The following is an 18674-nucleotide window of genomic DNA, read 5'->3' on the forward strand; positions in this document are numbered from 1 at the left end:
TAGCTGTTTTGCTGTAGACTTGTAGAAATTTGAATTGAGACAGAAAGACCAGCGGATTTTCCAACCCAGTCACCAGAATAAATGCTACTGCTGGTTTACAGCAACGCCACTTGGACCCAGGAGTAATAATAATGGCAGTTTGTTAAGTTTAGTTATGATTATGGTGACATTTTCTCATGTTTATTTCCAGCAGCGTGTGGTTGCTTCTTTGCTTAATTTATGTATTTAGATTTTTTTTAGATCAATATATCTGCGGAGTGGGGACATTTGTGCATATTTGAATATGGGAAAGGGGTGACGTCCCTCACAGTATATTTTACTAGAATATAATTACTGCCCTGGTGCCAACATTTCATCGTTTCTTCTGCTCGTGATAAGATGAACAAACATCCAACCAGATTTTTCATACGCAGCCTATACAAAAACTACCAGGAGCCTAACATCCTGCCAAGCTGACAGCACACTGCAGGCCGTAACTCTACAGTAACTTATCTGAATTCACAGAAGCATACAGTAGGGATTGCTGCTGCATGCAGGGCTCCTCTCTGTGGATCTCTTGCTGTTGTTCTGCATTTTTTTTAAAGCAGTGCTTGGGCATCACAATGCTCTTATTCTGCCAATAAAGACTGAAACTGAGAGAGAGAGAGAGAGAGAGAGAGAGAGAGAGAGAGAGAGAGAGAGAGAGGGAGAGAGAGAGACAGAGAGAGAGAGGGAGGGAGGGAGGTGGGCTGTGCCTCGCAGTGAGACAGTGTCGTCGGGGGAGCGGTTTGCTCTTGCACATCAGACTCCTTCTAACCCTCCGTGCTGGAGGAGCGAGGGGGAACCTCTCAGTTTTTTTTCCTCTCTGCGGACTCACGGATAATACCCACACCACGGCTGGGAAGATGGTTTTTCTGCTGCATATGGTTACCTTTTATACTGTGAGCGTCTTAAGCGGAGCATCCGCCGCCACTCACTGTGAGTATTCCACCTCAGCTCACCTGTAAGCTGCGCTCCTTTCCTCTGCTCCTCTCCTGTATGTCAAGTGGAAGCTGATGCACAGAATCAGATAGGAGGCGTTCAAAGCAGCAAGTTTGGCTGGTACCTCCGTCCTCCCAGTGTGGCAGGCGGAGCATCGTGGCCGTTAACATGTAGCTGTGCTGTTGCTGGTCATTTCAAGTCTACTTTGAGTACTTGGAGATGATTTCCTTTGTGTCAGTATGATGCGGATGAACAAGTTGCTCTGTCCTCGTCTGTTTCTCCTGAGCACAATGGACTCGCTGAAGGTCAAGCAAACAGGTTCATTTGTTTTCACCCACAAGTCAGACGCAGTCCGGAGAGCCTGTGTTCACCCTGCAACCTTGGCATAATTAGTATGTACACACACAGACTTCATGTAGTATTCCAGAGAATCGCTCTGTGGACGCGTTGTGGTGATGTGTGCTGGAGGAGACAAACTGCTGACTGCTGTACTGTACAGACGGCTGCTGTTAATGATCCACTCCTATGTGAAAATCCCCTCACACAAGCTGCCGAAGCTGCCCCTGAAGACACACAGCGCCTCTCCCAGGGGTTTCATTTGAAATTTGAAGCTGGGCAGTTTGAGCTTTGTGTTTAATTGCGTCAGTGGTTCCGGTAATATGTGTGTTGATTTGAGGAGATGAGAGCAGCTTTGATAAAACGCTCATCGTTTAAGTTATCGTTCAAGCGTAAATGACAGTAACTGTTTCTGGCTTCTTAAACGTAAAGGCTTCTGCGTTTGCTTGGTCTCACAAGTGAATATTATTGGGTTTTGAATAATAAAGGTTAGACAAAGCAAGTAAATAAAATTGGTATTTTGGATTATCTTTCATATTTTTATATTTATTAAGACAATGTCTATCAGACACATGCATGTGTTTGTTATCTGCATTTTTTTATTATTATTATCTCTCTGTGCTGCAGAAATCTGCAGAGGAAACAGTGATCAGAGCTAACATTCAGGTTGAAGCTTCATACCCAAACTAAAGACAAATCCTGCACGCATACGTCATCTCTTAATGCTAAAGTTTGTCAAGCATAGTTTCTGATACACATGCTGGAACACTTAGCTGAGGTGTTTCTAATAAAAGGAAGTTATGCGTTTTAACATCAAATGTGGGTTTTTGTTTTAATAAAGAAATGAGATAGCTATAGTGTTAGTCACAAAAATAAATCCTGACTCCGGTTTTATCAAATCTGATTCATCTGATTTGAACCTAATTGTCAAAATGTACTCGTTTAAATTTTACAGAGAACATTCATGCTCCTCAGAAGATGAGCCTTAGAAGATGAGGCTTCGTTTTCAGGCCAAAATGTCAATATTGCTCAATAATATGTTATTATAATCTTATGATCATACTTTTATGTTTTTTGATGAGCACATTCTTGCATGCTACCAAGGTGATAAACCTTTTTTAATGACCTTTTCCATGATATAGAGCTAATTTACTGCCAGAACAAACAAAACATTTTTAACAAATGCCCAGTGATTTACAAACTCAGTGTTTCAAACCAATGCATTTTGTTACACAAATTTAAAACATGCACGTCAAACAAACACTTACTAATACATCATGTTTTGGAAACAAACACGGCACACCTTACAAGTACAAAAATATATCCTTTAAAGACAAAAACATATATGTCACTTGACTCATAGTGCAATCCTTCCACCGTTTTTTTATTCACAATTATCCTGAGTAATTTGCCCTCCACAACAGTAGGCGGTGCTCTGACTTGATTTAGATGAGCACGTGCATGAGCCATGCTGAATTTATGTTGTAGGACTGTCATGTGTCACTTTTCTAATTTTTAATATCTTTAAGTCAAGAAAGAATCAGTTTATAGTCCCGGTGTGTGGTCAGTTTTATCCACATAACGTCTATTTGGAAAGTTGAACTGACATTGTCCAAGAGGCATTCAGGAGGCACCAGGAAGCGTCTCCATCAGATGTCCCAACCAACTGGCTCCACTTGATGGGAAGGAGCAGCAGCTGCACTCTGACCTCCTCGCCCTTCCTGAACCCAAGCATATGGAGGACAGTCATTTTGAAGTTTGTAAAAGGGTTTTTTGATTTTTTTTTTTTTCTGGAGGGGGGTTCTTTTCTGTCTAAGGACAGCTTTCAAAGCCCACTAAGCCACAGAGATTTGTTAGTTTGGGCTTTTTAAATAAAATTGATTTGGCTTGACTTGTATCTGCAACAAAAATGAGTTATGAGTCTGCATGATCGTATGTATTTATCATTTATCAGAGAAATGTGCCGCCGCTGTTGGAGACGGTGCAGCAGCTACTGGTTTAGGCCTATGCCACTGGGACTCCCACTATTTTGCAGACATTATTGCTTTGTGACTTTTATTCCCCCAAGGAGTATAGGAGGACGGAAGATAAAAACATAAATATTCATCATTCAGGTGAACCAGTTAACTCAAGTTGTGTAATGCTATGAATATATTTTTATGGTTCATTTTATAAAGTGGGTACATTTCTCGGAAAAGTGACAAATAAATATCATACCGACTCTTAACTCATTTCGGCCATGGATACAACCTGCTGGCTCGTTTAAATTAACTCATAACACCACCTGCTGTTGTCAGGGCAAATTACTTTGGACATTTGTAAGAAAACGATGGAAAGATTGTGCTATGAGTCAAGTAGTCTTTTTTTTTTTTTTGTCTTTGTCGGATGTTTATCTTTGTACTTTTAACATATGCTGTATTTATTCAGTATTATCAGTATGTGTTGTTTAAAAGGTATGTTTTAAATTTGTGAAACAAAATGGATTCACTTATCAATGGTGTTTTGTACATGCTCTGCACAGTGTGTTTGTCAGTGAATCTCAGGGCATTTGTTTTGACAAGAAATTAGCTCCATACCATAGCCTTTACCTCTGGCTGTACCCTTTGGACAAAGTTTTCATTTATAGCACTACATCTAAGAATATCAAAGTCATCCGTAGGGTTAATGTCACATGACATTTTGTGCTGTGGAATGTAAAAATGTAGCCACGTTAAACTGTAGAATGTGAGGCATGACATTATTTGATCTTTTTGTTTATGCTGAGGGTGAGTGTTACGCCGGGCTTGTGCTGGGGTTGAGGCAGTTTATGTAAAGGTGAGGAACTGAGCTAAAATAAGCTGCATTACTCATTTATGACAGCGAGCAGTGATAAGCTCTGACATGCTGTGCTGAGATGAAATGGTGAGATGCTCCTGGAGGTCAAAGAGCTGCCTTCACATTTACCACTGAGAAACAAAAGGAGGGGAGCAGAGATGTGTGATGGCTGGTTTGTGTGGTCTTTGTCAGGTGGCAGCCACATCCTCTCACAAGTCCTCCTGCGCTTTCTGTAGCTTTTCAAAGAGAAAATGCCAAGCAAGTCGTTGGATACGACAGCATTCAGGCTGTCATTTTTCAGCAGGACTTAATTGATATTTTATTGGCGTGACCTTTACACTAATGGCCAAATGACTGGCAGCAGAGGAACCATTCACAAATGTATTGAAATGACGATTCTTTTTCTTGACTATTATTTTATTTTTTTTTATTAACTCAGTACAATACAAGTTTATCACCAACGAAAGGGAATTTGTTGCAAAGATGCTCTCCAGCAGATACATCAGTAATAGTAACAGTTGAAACAAAATGAGTTTAAAAATACATTGATTGTGTTCAGTTGCTTGCACAATTCCCCCGCAGGATCTTTAGTCTTTTTTATTGTCTCTACTGACAGTGGCGACCACTTAAACTAGAGTGGTTTTATATCAGCAAGTGAGATAGCCATGGCAGGTCGTTGAATTTTAAGTTATCGCACTTTTTACTCACTCCTTCTTTTAGCTCTCATATTTGCCTGATTCCATGTTTTGTCTTCTGCGTGAGCCATTTGCAAATCTGCAATTTGTTTTGTTAAGATTAATCAACTGATTATTTGTCTCAAAGTACTTGTCTTACTGTGTAATTTCTGTTGTTTTAATATTGCACCTCAGAGACTTTTTGTTATTTTAGATTGGTACAGTGACAATCAATTGAATTGAAATTAATCTGTATGAAATAATGAAAAAAAAAAGCATATCCACTATTTCCCAGAGCCTAGATGATATTGTCAAATTGCCTGACAAATGTCAAAACAAACAACATTCGGTGTTCTATGATGTAAATGAAGATCAATCAACAGATTCTCACTTTGGACATTGCATGTCTGGACAATGTGGTCCTAAAACACTATAAAAGTATTTAGGTTTGAACAGTATATCAGTGTTATATTGATATTATACTGATATTGTGATATGAGACTAGATATTATATTTTGGATATTGTCATGAAGTGTTGTCATTGTCATTTTCTGGTTGTAAAGGCTGCATCAGAGTAGCTTAAGACTTATAAGTGATATAATTCACCAGGCTGTTATTATATAATAGTCAGATAATATACTATATACTATAATATACTATATATTATATACTAGATATTATACTTTACCCACTTTATCAAAAATCTTATTGTGAACGCATCAATAGTCCTCCCCACAGTATTCTTGTAATATCAATATTGAGGTATCTTCTCAAAAATATTGTGATATCAAAATTAGCTGTTACATTGGTGGAAAGTAATTAAGTATATTTACTCAAGTACTGTACTTAAAGACAATTTTAAGGTACTATTACTTTACTTGAGTGTTTCCACTTTCTGCTACTTCATACATCTACTCCACAATAATTCAGTGGGAAACTGAACGGTCTTTTACTCCACCATATTTACTTGGTAACATCAGTTAGTAAGCACTTTCCATATTTAGATTAATACAAAGCAAATAAATTAGGATAAAACTAAATCATTAAAGACTTTATTGATGCGCAGGGGGAATATTCACAAACTGAAACTAAAACATAAAAAACAGATATATAAATGAATACTAGCCCTGCATTTACCTGCTGCAGTATTCAAGTAGTTTACAAATTAACGCACCAATACTCATCATTAAATAATATACAGTAATATACATTATTTTGAAATGGACTATTTTGCAAAATTAGTACTTAGCAGTAAGTATTATTATTATATAGTAATAATATAGTATAACTTTAATGTTTTTGAACTTTTACTTAAGTGAAATTTTAAATGCAGGACTTTACCTTGTAATAGAGTATTTTAACTCTGTGGTATTGCTACTTTTACTCTTGTACTTGTTCCAGTGCTGCGTTTGGGCCTAGGCTTTGCAATAGGCCAGTGTGATGCTTCTTTAAAGGGAATGTTTCCTGTTGGGAGTAGAAACACCTGTGTTTTTTTTAAAGCTTGCTTTTAGCTGGAAAAAGCGAAGGCTTTCATTACCCGATGATGCTGTACACCACAGGTCTGTGGGAGGAATATTGCTCCGCTCTTAGTGATTCCCTCACAGCAGGTTTAGACTTCTGCGCCATGCATCCATCTTTAATAAGCTAGAATCGGTTTCCGATGTGGGCAGAACCATACACATATATTAACTTAAAATTTCATGCTTCGAGTTAGCTCAGCAAGCAGATACCTCACAACTAATTATTTCCCATCTGAAGTACCTTGAACATACTGCTGCAGAGCTGGCATAAATGACAGGGTGTATGTGTGTGTGTGTGTAATGTAGTCGATGCACCTGCAGATTCACTGGGCTAATGAATGTGAAGCAGGCACTCAAGGAACACCTACCGCTGTACACATCCAAGGCCTGATGAATTTATCAAAAGGTAAATGAGGCAGAACACTGCGGCGTGACAGTGCAGGCACTTTTCCTCATGTTTAAACATACAATGCATTTCTTCTTAGACAAAACCAACTGGAAGGAATCTGTGGTGTAAACATCCAGACTTGCTTCACACTGGGATATAACTGACATCACATTGCATACCTTATGATGCAATGCAATGGCTGAAACAACACACAGTTTGGCTCTGTGACAGGGAGTACTCTCTGCATCATCTCGGTCCCATAGGAATGTGAATTGTTCAAACAAAAATCACCTTTGTTTGATAAGCATAGCAGGTCAACTGAAGTTGGGTGACATTTGTAAGTTAGGTAGCGCTTTCAGTGAAGCCCACATCTCTATCCATTATGGAGCCGTTCATAGTGTATTATAATGCATCCATAAGGATTTATAACTACGCTTATCAATATAAAACACAATAGATGTTACTTATAATGAGTGTTCAAATGTCTTATGGATGCTCATGACTAGTTACTAGAGGTTGACTGATGGGCCTTATAATGCATTATAACTACCTCAGCAATCAGCTATATTAAGGACTCATATATACAATAGTTCATGCAATATGAATAGTTATCACTGTATGTGTTCAGTGAAATACACATTAATGCACCTATAGCAATGGAGGCTTTATGGTAATATTTCATTGATAGTGGTCAGTAAAGTTTTTAAAACTTTATACATATACAACTTTTATACATTTTAGAAATCTGTGCTGTAACATGAGTGATTGCTATGCATTATTACTGAGGTGTGTATAGGATGAGTATAGTTAGTCATAATGTAGTATAAACAACGATATTAGAAAAAAAAATGCAGTGTGTGTCATAATTTGAATAATTTTGGTTACTGTCGTCTTCTAACAAAACAACCCCCCTGCCCCCCCTTTAACTTCCAGTTGGTTCAGCCCTCTCCCACCCCTCCACTTTCAGCCTCATGCATGTGACTGTGACACTGCAGCGGATCAGTGGGGAGGAGCGGGTGGAGAGGTATTTGGCAAAAACAGCACATTTGTTAATAAACATTACAAATGGACTTGTGTGTCGCAATGTGGTTATTTATAGGTGATGTAATCCATCTCTAATGATGTTAGAATGTATGCTTAATCTATGCAATGGAAGATAAACAGATAAACAGGCTTAAAAGATCAACAGATTTTCCTTGTAGATTAGTTATGAAAAATGAGAACCTTGCATGTTTTTCTTTTGTGTCAGTCCGCAGAGAAGTTGTCATGATGTGTTTGCGTTCATTTGCCTTTGCATGCCCTGCAATGCAACTGTGGCACATTGGCACATTTCCCTGTTGATGCTGAAACAATATATCTTGCAGCCTTAGTTTTTAATATGTTTTTTCTGTGTTTTTATGCCATATAGTGTTTTATGTTAAATTAGAAAAATCTTAATCCAATTCTAAACTAAAGTATTTAAATGAACCCCACCAAAACTGAAATAAAACAGCAAAAGAAGTAGTGTAGAGAACTAAAACTGGTATAAAAATGGCCGTGCAACAGTCTGGTCATTTTTGAAACAATTGGGTTTCAGTCATTCCTGAAGCCGATGCTCTCTCGTGAAGGGTTCTCACGATAAGTACCAAATTTCCTAATACTGCACACGAGTTCAGGCATTATGTTCCTGTATGTTTTCAGTTTGGTGAGGACGGCTCTCAAGTGTTTTGCCTGGTTCTTATTGTTGGTTCTTAAACCAATAAGATTATATTTCCACCCTGATCAGAATGCATCAGAATGACTTGATTTTCAAAGCTGAAGCGGAGTAAAGAGCACGGCCACAGAGGGCTGAGTGTTTATTCTGTTAAACTGAGTAAATACAGCATTTCAAAGCTCCCTGCATGATCTGTAGCTGTCTGTAGCTCTGCAGAGACATGAAATACAGACACCTCGAAAGATTTGATCTTTTAAAAGCATTGTGTTTCTTCTGATACATTTCTATTGAATTATTTGGCAGCGTGGTATGGAGAACCTTTTGTTTGACACTTTTGTTTCAGGTTTTCTAATCATTACTATGAGCACATGGAATGGTGACAAAGTAATTTACTTCTACACTGCAGTCATGGTGTTATCAGAGCATATGCATTTTTATACCGTGATATTTCCTGGAAGATGTATTTTTTTAATGTATAAAATATCCAGGCAAAATTATTTTTATATATTTTTTAGCAAATCCTGAAGATTAGCTAGCTGAGCATTTAAAATATTCACTTTGATCCAAGAACAAGTCAAAAATGTAAGATAAAAATGTAATACAAGATAAGAACTTACTTACTGTCAGAATACAGTCTTCAGAAAGTTGGGGGATTTTTGGTCCTTTTAATTGTAATGGGAGAAAGGAAAATACAATGGACACATGATATAAGACTATTTACAGAAATAATTTCTTCCCGGTCCCTTGGGAGCAGAAAAAAATCTATTGTGATGAATGTGGCGCCAGTGGAGGCCCGTCTACTGCAGCTGTGTTGGTCAGGCGGTGACGCTGCACCATCTCTCAGTCTACAGAGTGCAATGAATATGCTTCAAATAGCAGGAGACGCTGCAAGTTTCACTCTCTATTTTCAGTGCTTCTGGCAGATGGTTTGAAAGGATTATCAACACCCACTTTCTATCGACCGTGCCAGTAATATTGATGTAATAATCAGCAAGAGACGGGTACAGTGATGAAAGAGAGACAACAAAGAGATGATTTTTTTTTAAACATGCATACCCTAAAATGAGAAAAAAAAAAAAAGGTATTAAATTAGACCAAAAAAAAGCCAAGGCCTGCTCAGACTCGCCCTAGCCAGATTTCGTATTCTGCATAGCAAACTTAATTATTTTGCGTGATTACACTGTATGATTATCTGTAAATTAGACACAGGCCTGCATGTACACACGCTGTGATTTGATATTGATCGTGTTGTCTTCATGTGGAGCTGAAACAAACACTTATTATCTGAAGGTGCTGCTTCACAGGATCAACATGGAGAGTTAAAGAAAAGGAAGCTGCGCTGTCAGCTGTCACAACGCGGTGTCTCACCTCGTGTCAGCAACGCTCACCTTAAAATATGTGCAGCATTGTGTCAAATCGAAGTATTGCATACCCATACACTGATCGAAATGTTGCTCAGCCTTAACCACAATGCATACATTTCTGTTAGTATGATTACTGTCATGGTTGTACTTTATCCCTGATCTGTTTATCGTTACATACATTGAGAGAAGAAAAGATAAAAATAAAGATAAAACAGAGCCCTGTATTTCAGCAAACTATTAGACATTACTGTAGCTAAATGTACATATATATATAGAAAATAATAAAAGCCCATCTCAAGGGGTTGTGATTTTTTTTTAAATATATTAAATTGTGGGGAATAAGTTTAAGTTTATTTAATGTTCTAATTTTCATAAATTTGAATCCATGGTTACAGGCTTGGTTTAGTCTCTATAATTGTGAACAATGTCCATCAATAACTATCATAAATGACAAAGGAAAAAGCAGCAAGTCAATTTAAGAAGCTGCAAGCAGCAAATGTGTGACATTTTTGCCTGGACAATTAATGGATTATAAAACAGTTGGAAACTAATTTTCTTCCGATTGATGAATCAACCAATCACTGCAGCTCTGCTGTCGCAGTGTATTCAGTCTGCTGCAGCAGCTCTGAACGGGTGAATACCTCAGAACGGACTGAAGGCAGCACAGTGACACAGCTATCATATCTATAAATGTATCTTGTCTTGAGTGCCCACACACCACCACACCATGCTATGTAAAGCCACAAGACCGACACTCAATCAATGTTTTGCTCCGAGACAAAACTGCTTGTTTTAATCTACTCCATATGATGTATTCCTCTAGTCTCAGCTGAATTCAGATGACTAAATCAATACTGTCTCTTTTTACTCAAAGGTAAACAGTGTTTTATGGATATGTTTATACTCAAATGATAATTTCATTTAAACTTCATTTAAGTTGGTTTTTTTTTAAACAACAACAACATAATTGTAACCTTTGTTAAATATTACTGTGCTATAATTACAAAGCTGCTCCACCCTGCAATTTTACTGTATTTCTTAAATTCAAGCCTTATATTTTTACCAGGATATTAGTTCCTAATTGTACCACAGTAGTACCCACTTACAACCCTTTGTTAACATGACATAACACTGTTATCAAGTCTTCACAGAGCTGTTATGCAAACCGCTCCCAGCAATCCTACAGAAAATCAACACAAATACTGTTCGCTGCATTCCTCAATGAGGGTTGAATAATTAATGTTTGGCAGATGAGACGTGTATAATTCACTAAAGCTGTCGATAGCCCGGTGAAATATCCCGCAGACTGCCTGTAAATGCTTATGGGTCCCTTTAGATTATATGCAGTGTTCAGAGAAATGAAGTGCTACAGTAAACCAGGCTGCATTCTCTCAATCATTTGTATTGATGCGCGCTTCCTTGAATTCAGCCAGCATTTGGGGCTAATTGTCAACCGATACCTCAGCTCTACTCAGGCAGAGCAGAGGTCACTGAGCCCCAAAGCCTGTTAGTCCATGCAAGGCATCATATGAAGCTTCATCAATACCACACAGAGGTCTGAGGCCACTCTGCTACCAGATACTATCACTATACCCTTTGATATTATTGACTCTGTGGTCTGTGTTTACTGAACTTACGCACCCTCCAACAGAACAGGCTGCCTCTTGTGGGGTTTATCACTGCTATAAATGTGCTATGAATATGGTCTTAAGTGTTTTATTTCCACACATGTGTTACTGACACATTAGTCACAATAATCCCTCACAGAACACTAAGATGATAGCTTTGATAAATCACTTACCTCATTTATCAAGCAAAAATAATATGGGCTCTCATTTCATAGTTGTCGTAATTAACGTTTTGTTGGACTCTCTTGGTACTGAGTTATTTGAAAATGTAATTGGCTTTTGACATTTTATAGACTAAAGATTTATCCCATATTCCTGTATTTAAGATTTAGTTTGATCATGGTTTAAAGTTGATTTTTTTTTTTTATTTGTTTTGTTTTTTTTAGCATTTCTCAATTTTTTCACCCTGTACACATTCTATCAATTTTGGACATTTGCTTTAGCTTTTTTATTGCCCAGTGTACACACAACAGTCACACAAAACAGGGTGAACTGCACTCATTGGACCACCATCTGCTAATCAAAGATTAGTCACAGTGAAGTTGACCTTTGGCCTTTTTGGATATAAAATGTCTTTTTAAATTTTGTCATAATTAGTGTGTAAATTCTAAAAATGTTTGTGAGGTCACAGTGACCTTTGAGGTTTAGTGACAAAAATCTCTTAATCTTTGAGTCCAAGTGGACGTTTGTGTTAGATGTGAAGAAATTCTCTCAAGGTGTTCCTAAGATATCACATTCACAAGAATGGAACATAAGGACGGACACCCGATAACATCATGCCTCCAACATGGTCAGATTGGAGGCATAAAAATCATTTCCAGCCAGCTCTTCATTGATGGAGGATTTAAATGCAAGTGCAAAGACATTTAGGCTTTTAAAGATCCATTTTAGTCATTCAGAATCCACATTTGTATTTCTTAGACTTTACTCTGCTATGTATTAAAAGGAAGAAGCAATTAATCATGTGAGAGCATTAAAGCCAAAAATGAAAATCTGTTTTGGGAAAACAAACACTTTCATTTTGCACGCCTTTCTTGAACATGACCAACCATGGGGGTGGATTTGATCATTTCAGGTAGAAGACGCACGCAAATCCTTAAAGTAGAAATACAACAATTTTAAGAATAGCTTCTCCATTGTGAGTTGGCCTGGCAGTTCACCTGGTCTTTCTTTCTGGTTTCTTGTCACTCTTAGCCTGTCAACCCTATCAAATAAAGGCCTAAAATGTAAACTGTGTACTCTATGAATTAGAAGTACTCAGATATCTGTAACAAATCTATATGTACGTGGGTTGCATTTACATTTTGCAGCTGTAACTTTGATCCACCCAGAAAAGAAGATCAGGTCAGATTGAGAAGCTTGCTCTGCTCTGCTCTACCCTGTCTCTATTGCATGTTCTATTTTTAGGAAATCCCTTTGGCATTTTTTCATATCCAACTGTTTATATTTCCTGAGACTTGATATCCAAGAGGAAACTCAGACTTCCTCATATCTGGTGAGCCATGTTTATTTGATTTCGCCGTGTAGTCGTCTTCAGGTGCGATCATGCCTCTACGGCAAGAGCTTAAAATATCCATCCCAGGTGTGCTACAAAGGCATTTTGTTGTGATAATTGAGTTTGATTTCTTTGTGGAATAGCATCTGTTGTGCACTTGGGTGAAGACAGACTTGCTAATAAGTAGTGGAGAAGAGAATTGGAAAAAGGAGTCAGTATGACAGAGTCAGTGCTGCAGTCGGACGCTGGTTGTAACGTATGACAGTGACGAGGATGAGTGATGTCATGTGATCCTGACTGAATTCAAAAGTTTATTTGTATGAAACTTAATCAGATTTTTTTTTTCATTCCATATAACGCAGGTTGTGATGTTAATATGAGGTCTTGATAAGTAATTCATGTTGAGGAGGCCAAAGAGCAAAGCGACAACACACTCTGAATTCAAACGTGTTTTCAGCACAGAATGACTGGAAATTTTCCCTTTTTAAGATGAATGCAGGGCAAAAAAGGATGAGGCGCAAGGATATTGAAAAAGAGCAATAAAGAATAAGGCTGGTGATACTTTGTAATTCTCATATTGTCCAGAAACCCATGAAAAGACCAAAATCAATAAAGAATTGATCTTACTAATATAACATTGTCTGTGTGACCAAGCCTGATATACTGTACCTTTTTCCTTTGTTCCCTAAAGCTTTATTTGCCAAAAAAAAACACCCACTGACGAGCAACATCATGACATCACTGCCGCAACTGACAACTGTGTTGGTTACCAACAAATCCACTGAATATTTTCACACTTAATCAATTAATCGTTTTGTATATAAAAATAAAAATTTGCAAGTGAAAAATTTTCATCCCAAAATGACTTCCTTTAATTGCTTCTTTTGTCCAACTAGCAGTCCAAAACCCAAAGACTCTTCATTTACTATCATAAATGAAAAAGAAAAGCAGCAAATTCTGACATTTTAGGAGCTTTAGCCAGCAAATATTGGACATTTTTGCTTAACAAATAACTGAAATGATTAATCCACAGCTGAAAATAATCCCTGACAAATACACACTTTTTGAGTAGCATTTCTTAAAAACTACAGAGCCCAGTTGCCTTAGGAAACAGCACCTACACCATTTATAGATTTATGCCCTCCGTAAGAACCAGTAAGGACTGTCAATGTTAGTCTTTTATAGGACAGGACAACTGTGGACAAGCACCTACCTTACACTGGGTGATGTATTTAAGTTAAAAATATTTAAATTTCAGTCACAACTACATCAGGTCAAGTGTGACCTAACTAAATTTCTGGCTCGGAGTGAGTGTGCGGGCACTACTCTTGTTCATCTATTATTTTTATCGTAAACACAATCAGTGATAACCTCTGGTGTGCTGCCAACCCAAGAGTGTCAACACGACACTCGTGTGGCGGCCTGCTGTTGGTCAGCTTAGCACTTCTGTGACTGAAGCTGAAAGCTTTTCCTCTGCAGCAGCTGATGTACTTATGATTTCAAGAGAGATTAAGTGTTCCTCTCAGCAAGCAGTTGTGTGCGTGTGTTTATGTCCGTGTGTTCAGATGCATGTTTGGGTTCATTTGGCTATAAGATTCTAGCCTCTGAGCCTCGCATAGAGATTGTGAGTCAGTTTCAGAGGATTTTCAGTTATCCCACAGGCCAAGGACCAGCTTTGCAGACAAATCTTCCATCCACAAGTCTTCCTGACTGACAGCCAAGACCACATCTTTTAACAACAACAGGGTCTGGAATATGCATATTTTGCACATGGAGAATGTTTGCCTGCACTCACACAGGATCTCACATCATCTGTCAGTTTGAGAACATGTCATATTATTTAACATCAAAATATTGTTGGGCCCCCACGATTGACTGGCGACCAGTTCAGGGTGAACCCCATCTCTCACCCATAGTTAGCTGGGATAGGCTGCAGCTCCCCGTGACCTTGACGGATAAGCGGTATAGAAAAAGGATGAATGAATGAATATTGTTGGTGTGTGTAACCTTTTCAAAGTTTTCAAGGTCTCATTGATGTAAATGGTCAAGCAAAAGTTGGATTGAATGAAGGAGCAAAGCATTTGCCCAGGCTTTCCTGGCGTAACCTAATATCAGTTAGGGGTGTAAAAAAAAATATTGATTCACTTAAGTGTCACAAATATCGATACACTTGGGTATCACACTTGGGTATTACACAGTTCATTTATCTTCAGCTATTTCACTCTTTCACTGCTTTGTAACAGCATCAGCTCCGACAGGAAGAGTTAAGCACATGTTGCTAGCATAAACACAAAGAACACAGACTTATGAAACAATATCTCACCTTGCTTACAGTATCTTAAAATATTTAATTGTGACCTCTGTATGATGGTACATATTACCTATGATATCAGTGAGGTTTTTGTTCAGAGATGCATCATGCAAACTGTATCCATCCATCCTATCATGCAGGATAGGATGGATGGATACAGTTTGAAGGGAAGATAAAAAGAATGAGAGTTACTCCTTAGGACTCGGATCTGGAAGACCTTCAATAGATTGAGTATGCTGTGTTTGCATAGCAATTCCAGTTCTAGTAGTGGTGTGTCAAGATGGCATGCCACTGTTCTCATTTCCCTGATGAACATCTGCAACTGCATTGCAGCTCAGCCACAATTTGAATCTTGGACAAAACAGCTTGATCCACTTTAGTCACACTTGAAATCAGGATTAGAGAAATCTCTTGGCATGCGATCTGAGAGCAGTCAAATCAGGTCAGTCAAAATTCAGTAGGATGCCCAAAAGAAGGGTGAGATCGTGCTGTCAGTTCTGCTGCGCTCTTGTCTACCAGATGGATGGCCAATTGCCACTCCAGATGTGCTCAGAATCTATCTGAACTTGAAGTAGAATGGCATCCAAAAACAAAAAGCCTCTCACGCTCAGAGGAGTGAACTGCACGCTGATGGAGAGAGTACAGGGATAATTGTAATCAGGCTGGTGCCAGTTTTCATTATGTTCTCAGATGCAGGCCTTAATGCAGCTCTGCACTCAAGTGAAACGGCGGAGAGGTTGTTGTTGTGCGACTTGCCGCTCTTATTGTGGCAGGCTGGGCGGATCAGAGGAAGATGAGACTGACAGGTTTAGATCACTGGACTCTTAATCTGTTCTTGCCTGTCGGACGTGATGTAATCTCACGATGTAGGATTACAGACTACACACACATTCACACACAAAAGGAGCCATAGCGTTTTCTCTGCTGTTTTCAGGGGTCACTGCATGGGTTAATAGACTGTTTGAGGTGTCTGAGAACTGAGGGAGCCCTGTTATTTTTCCCAGTTCTTGCTTTAAAACTCAACAGCTGATAGGTAAAGATGCACTTTGAACCAACTTGCTTTATTACTCAGGGAATGCTTTTTCTATTATTTCCGTCAGCTGAATAAATCCTGGCAGGCAGTAAAACCTCTTCAGAGCCATTTTTCAGATAGCCAGATTTGCATATGAAATACATTATTTGAAGCACATGCAGTGATATTTAAAAACACAGACATGTTGTGGAATTAATTGCCTCTAAATTAGCTGTGCTTTCTTTTCTTTTACAGATAATTGCAATGGTCCTCTGGTATCCACATTACCCCATTCATCCTTTCAGAGCTCCTCCCAGTCCTCAGTCAGTTATGCTGCTTACAACGCCAAGCTCAACAGAAGAGATGGTGAGTACAACGGAGCACATTTTCGCACGGATTCAACGTTTCTACATCACCACCCAACGGCTGTGCAGCAGCTAAGTGAACCATAGAGTTAGCAGACTATGAAACACTCATAGGAACCATTTTGTGATGATCGTGTGGGTTGTTTTTCCAGGAAATGACAAATGAGCAAAGGGGTATGAAGGGCATCATTTTATTATTTTAAAGAGCTGAGAAAGACATAACTGTGTAATTACTCGTGGACTGAAATAAGATATATTTCATACTCATTTTCAAAATAATGTTAGACAAATAGAGGCTGCAACATGGCAAGGAAGGTTAATTAATCCTTTTATTAAAACTAAAAAGAGTCCTGGCTAATAAGGAAAACCTGCCTTGAATCAAGTGAGAAAGTTCACTGCATCATTGCAAGGCCACGAGGGCATCCAGGGTTGTTGTCCTCTTGTACTCGACCCAGAACAGCTAGGAGTCATCTGGCCGTAAGCAAATCAAGTGGCTAAAGATGCCAAATAAGTTGCCCACTGGCGGTTTCCAATAACAAATCAGTAATGGGGAAAAGGAACAGTTGGATTACTTAAATTTGATTCTAAATGTAATGTGACACAGTACACTGCTGTGCCTCGTTTTTCTCAGTTACTTGGATAGAAGGAGATTACTGTTGAATAAATAACCTTCAACAAATACAGCTCCCGGTACGCTGGATATACGGAATGCAATTACAGTTAGTGAATGCTAACAACATTATTCAGGTTGTAGAAAAGGGGCAGGTGCGTTAATAGGTAGCTTATAACACGTACAGAAAAACCCAATGAAAGGTTGAGGTTCAGGAACAGTATTGTCAGATACACTACATTGACACACTGTGGAACAGAGGTTTGTGGAGCTAGTAGGATTCTTCTCTCTATGATTTCTGAAGCCACATTTCAAAATGCATCAGCTTTTTTCCAGAAAGTCCCCTTTGTGACAGCTGCAGTGTAACTTCACCTTGAAGACTTTCATATACAAACACTCCCTGTGTACACGTCAGCACTTTCTACATTATTGCAATCACAGTCCAGATGTGACTGAGCATAAACAATCCACTGTTGATGGACAATATCAATGTTTAAAGGATCCCCTCAGTCCGTATTTCTCTGCCCTCTTTCAGGAGCGGGAGGCTGGTCTCCCATGGTGACTGACCAAGAGCCGTGGCTGCAGGTGGACCTTAAGGAGCAGATGGAGGTGACGGCTGTGGCCACACAGGGACGGCATGACAGCTGGGACTGGGTCAGCAGTTACCTGCTGCTCTACAGTGACACGGGTCGGGCCTGGAAACAGTACAGGCATGAGGACGGTGTAGGGGTGAGTTTCATTTGACTAGTTTTCTGTATAACTTTGGATTCATAATTGATTTGATGTAAACTGTTTACGATTAAATCCAGGCAGAATCAGTATTATTTCTTTTCGAGGAAGAAATTCAACAAGGTCACTGGTGTGCTCACACATATGCAACTTTTTTTGGAGAATTTCTTGGTCAGATTGTTAACACAACCTCTTTTTTACAGGAGATATCATTACTTTTTCATACTCTGTTCTCCAGTGAACCAATGTATTGTTGCGATTTTAGATCATGGTGAGATAACATCCTCTCACCTTTACTGACACATTTCAATGTGTGGGAAGTGTCTGGTGTCAATGCAGTCGTTAGACTCTTGTTTTTCTCCTCCATGTAATGTCACAACTTGTTATGTCTGTACAAGGTTTCGAGGTCTAAGGAAATAGCCTTATGTTGGCACATGTCATTAATACTTTATTGTGTTTGCCCCAGTTATGTCAAGAGCTGCTTCAAGATGTTAATTGTTTTTCTGGGACCTTTTCGGCTGGCCAATTAGCAGTGTGTCTGCTTGTCCAGTGCTGCAAAGTCTTTTTGTTACTGTGTTGAAATAAGAAAGAGAACAGAAATGTTGGGCTGAACATAATGTCTACCGTTGTGTGTTGCTTTTTATTATTTACCTTCCCCCATCTTTTTAAAAATGTATTATCTACCCAAATGCAGGAATTAAAAATGAAATCAAACATTGGGATGTTGAATGATACAGTTTTAACCCTGAGACAGATCTAATTGTTTTGAAGTCAA

At 38.7% G+C, this 18674-nt stretch overlaps 1 protein-coding gene across 1 annotated transcript in view; it reads left to right on the forward strand.

Annotated features, from left to right (window-relative positions):
* Positions 1-715: 715 nt before the first annotated feature.
* LOC124067349 (contactin-associated protein-like 5) overlaps positions 716-18674 on the forward strand; it is a 79943-nt gene continuing 61984 nt past the window's right edge. The window contains exons 1-3 of the mRNA XM_046404643.1: positions 716-957; positions 16451-16561; positions 17706-17899. Coding sequence (XP_046260599.1) covers positions 885-957; positions 16451-16561; positions 17706-17899 — 378 coding nt within the window. The 5' untranslated portion in view covers positions 716-884. The remainder of the gene's footprint in view (positions 958-16450; positions 16562-17705; positions 17900-18674) is intronic.

The sequence above is a fragment of the Scatophagus argus genome, chromosome 11, assembly GCF_020382885.2.
Source record: "Scatophagus argus isolate fScaArg1 chromosome 11, fScaArg1.pri, whole genome shotgun sequence".
Lineage (NCBI taxonomy): Eukaryota > Metazoa > Chordata > Actinopteri > Scatophagidae > Scatophagus > Scatophagus argus.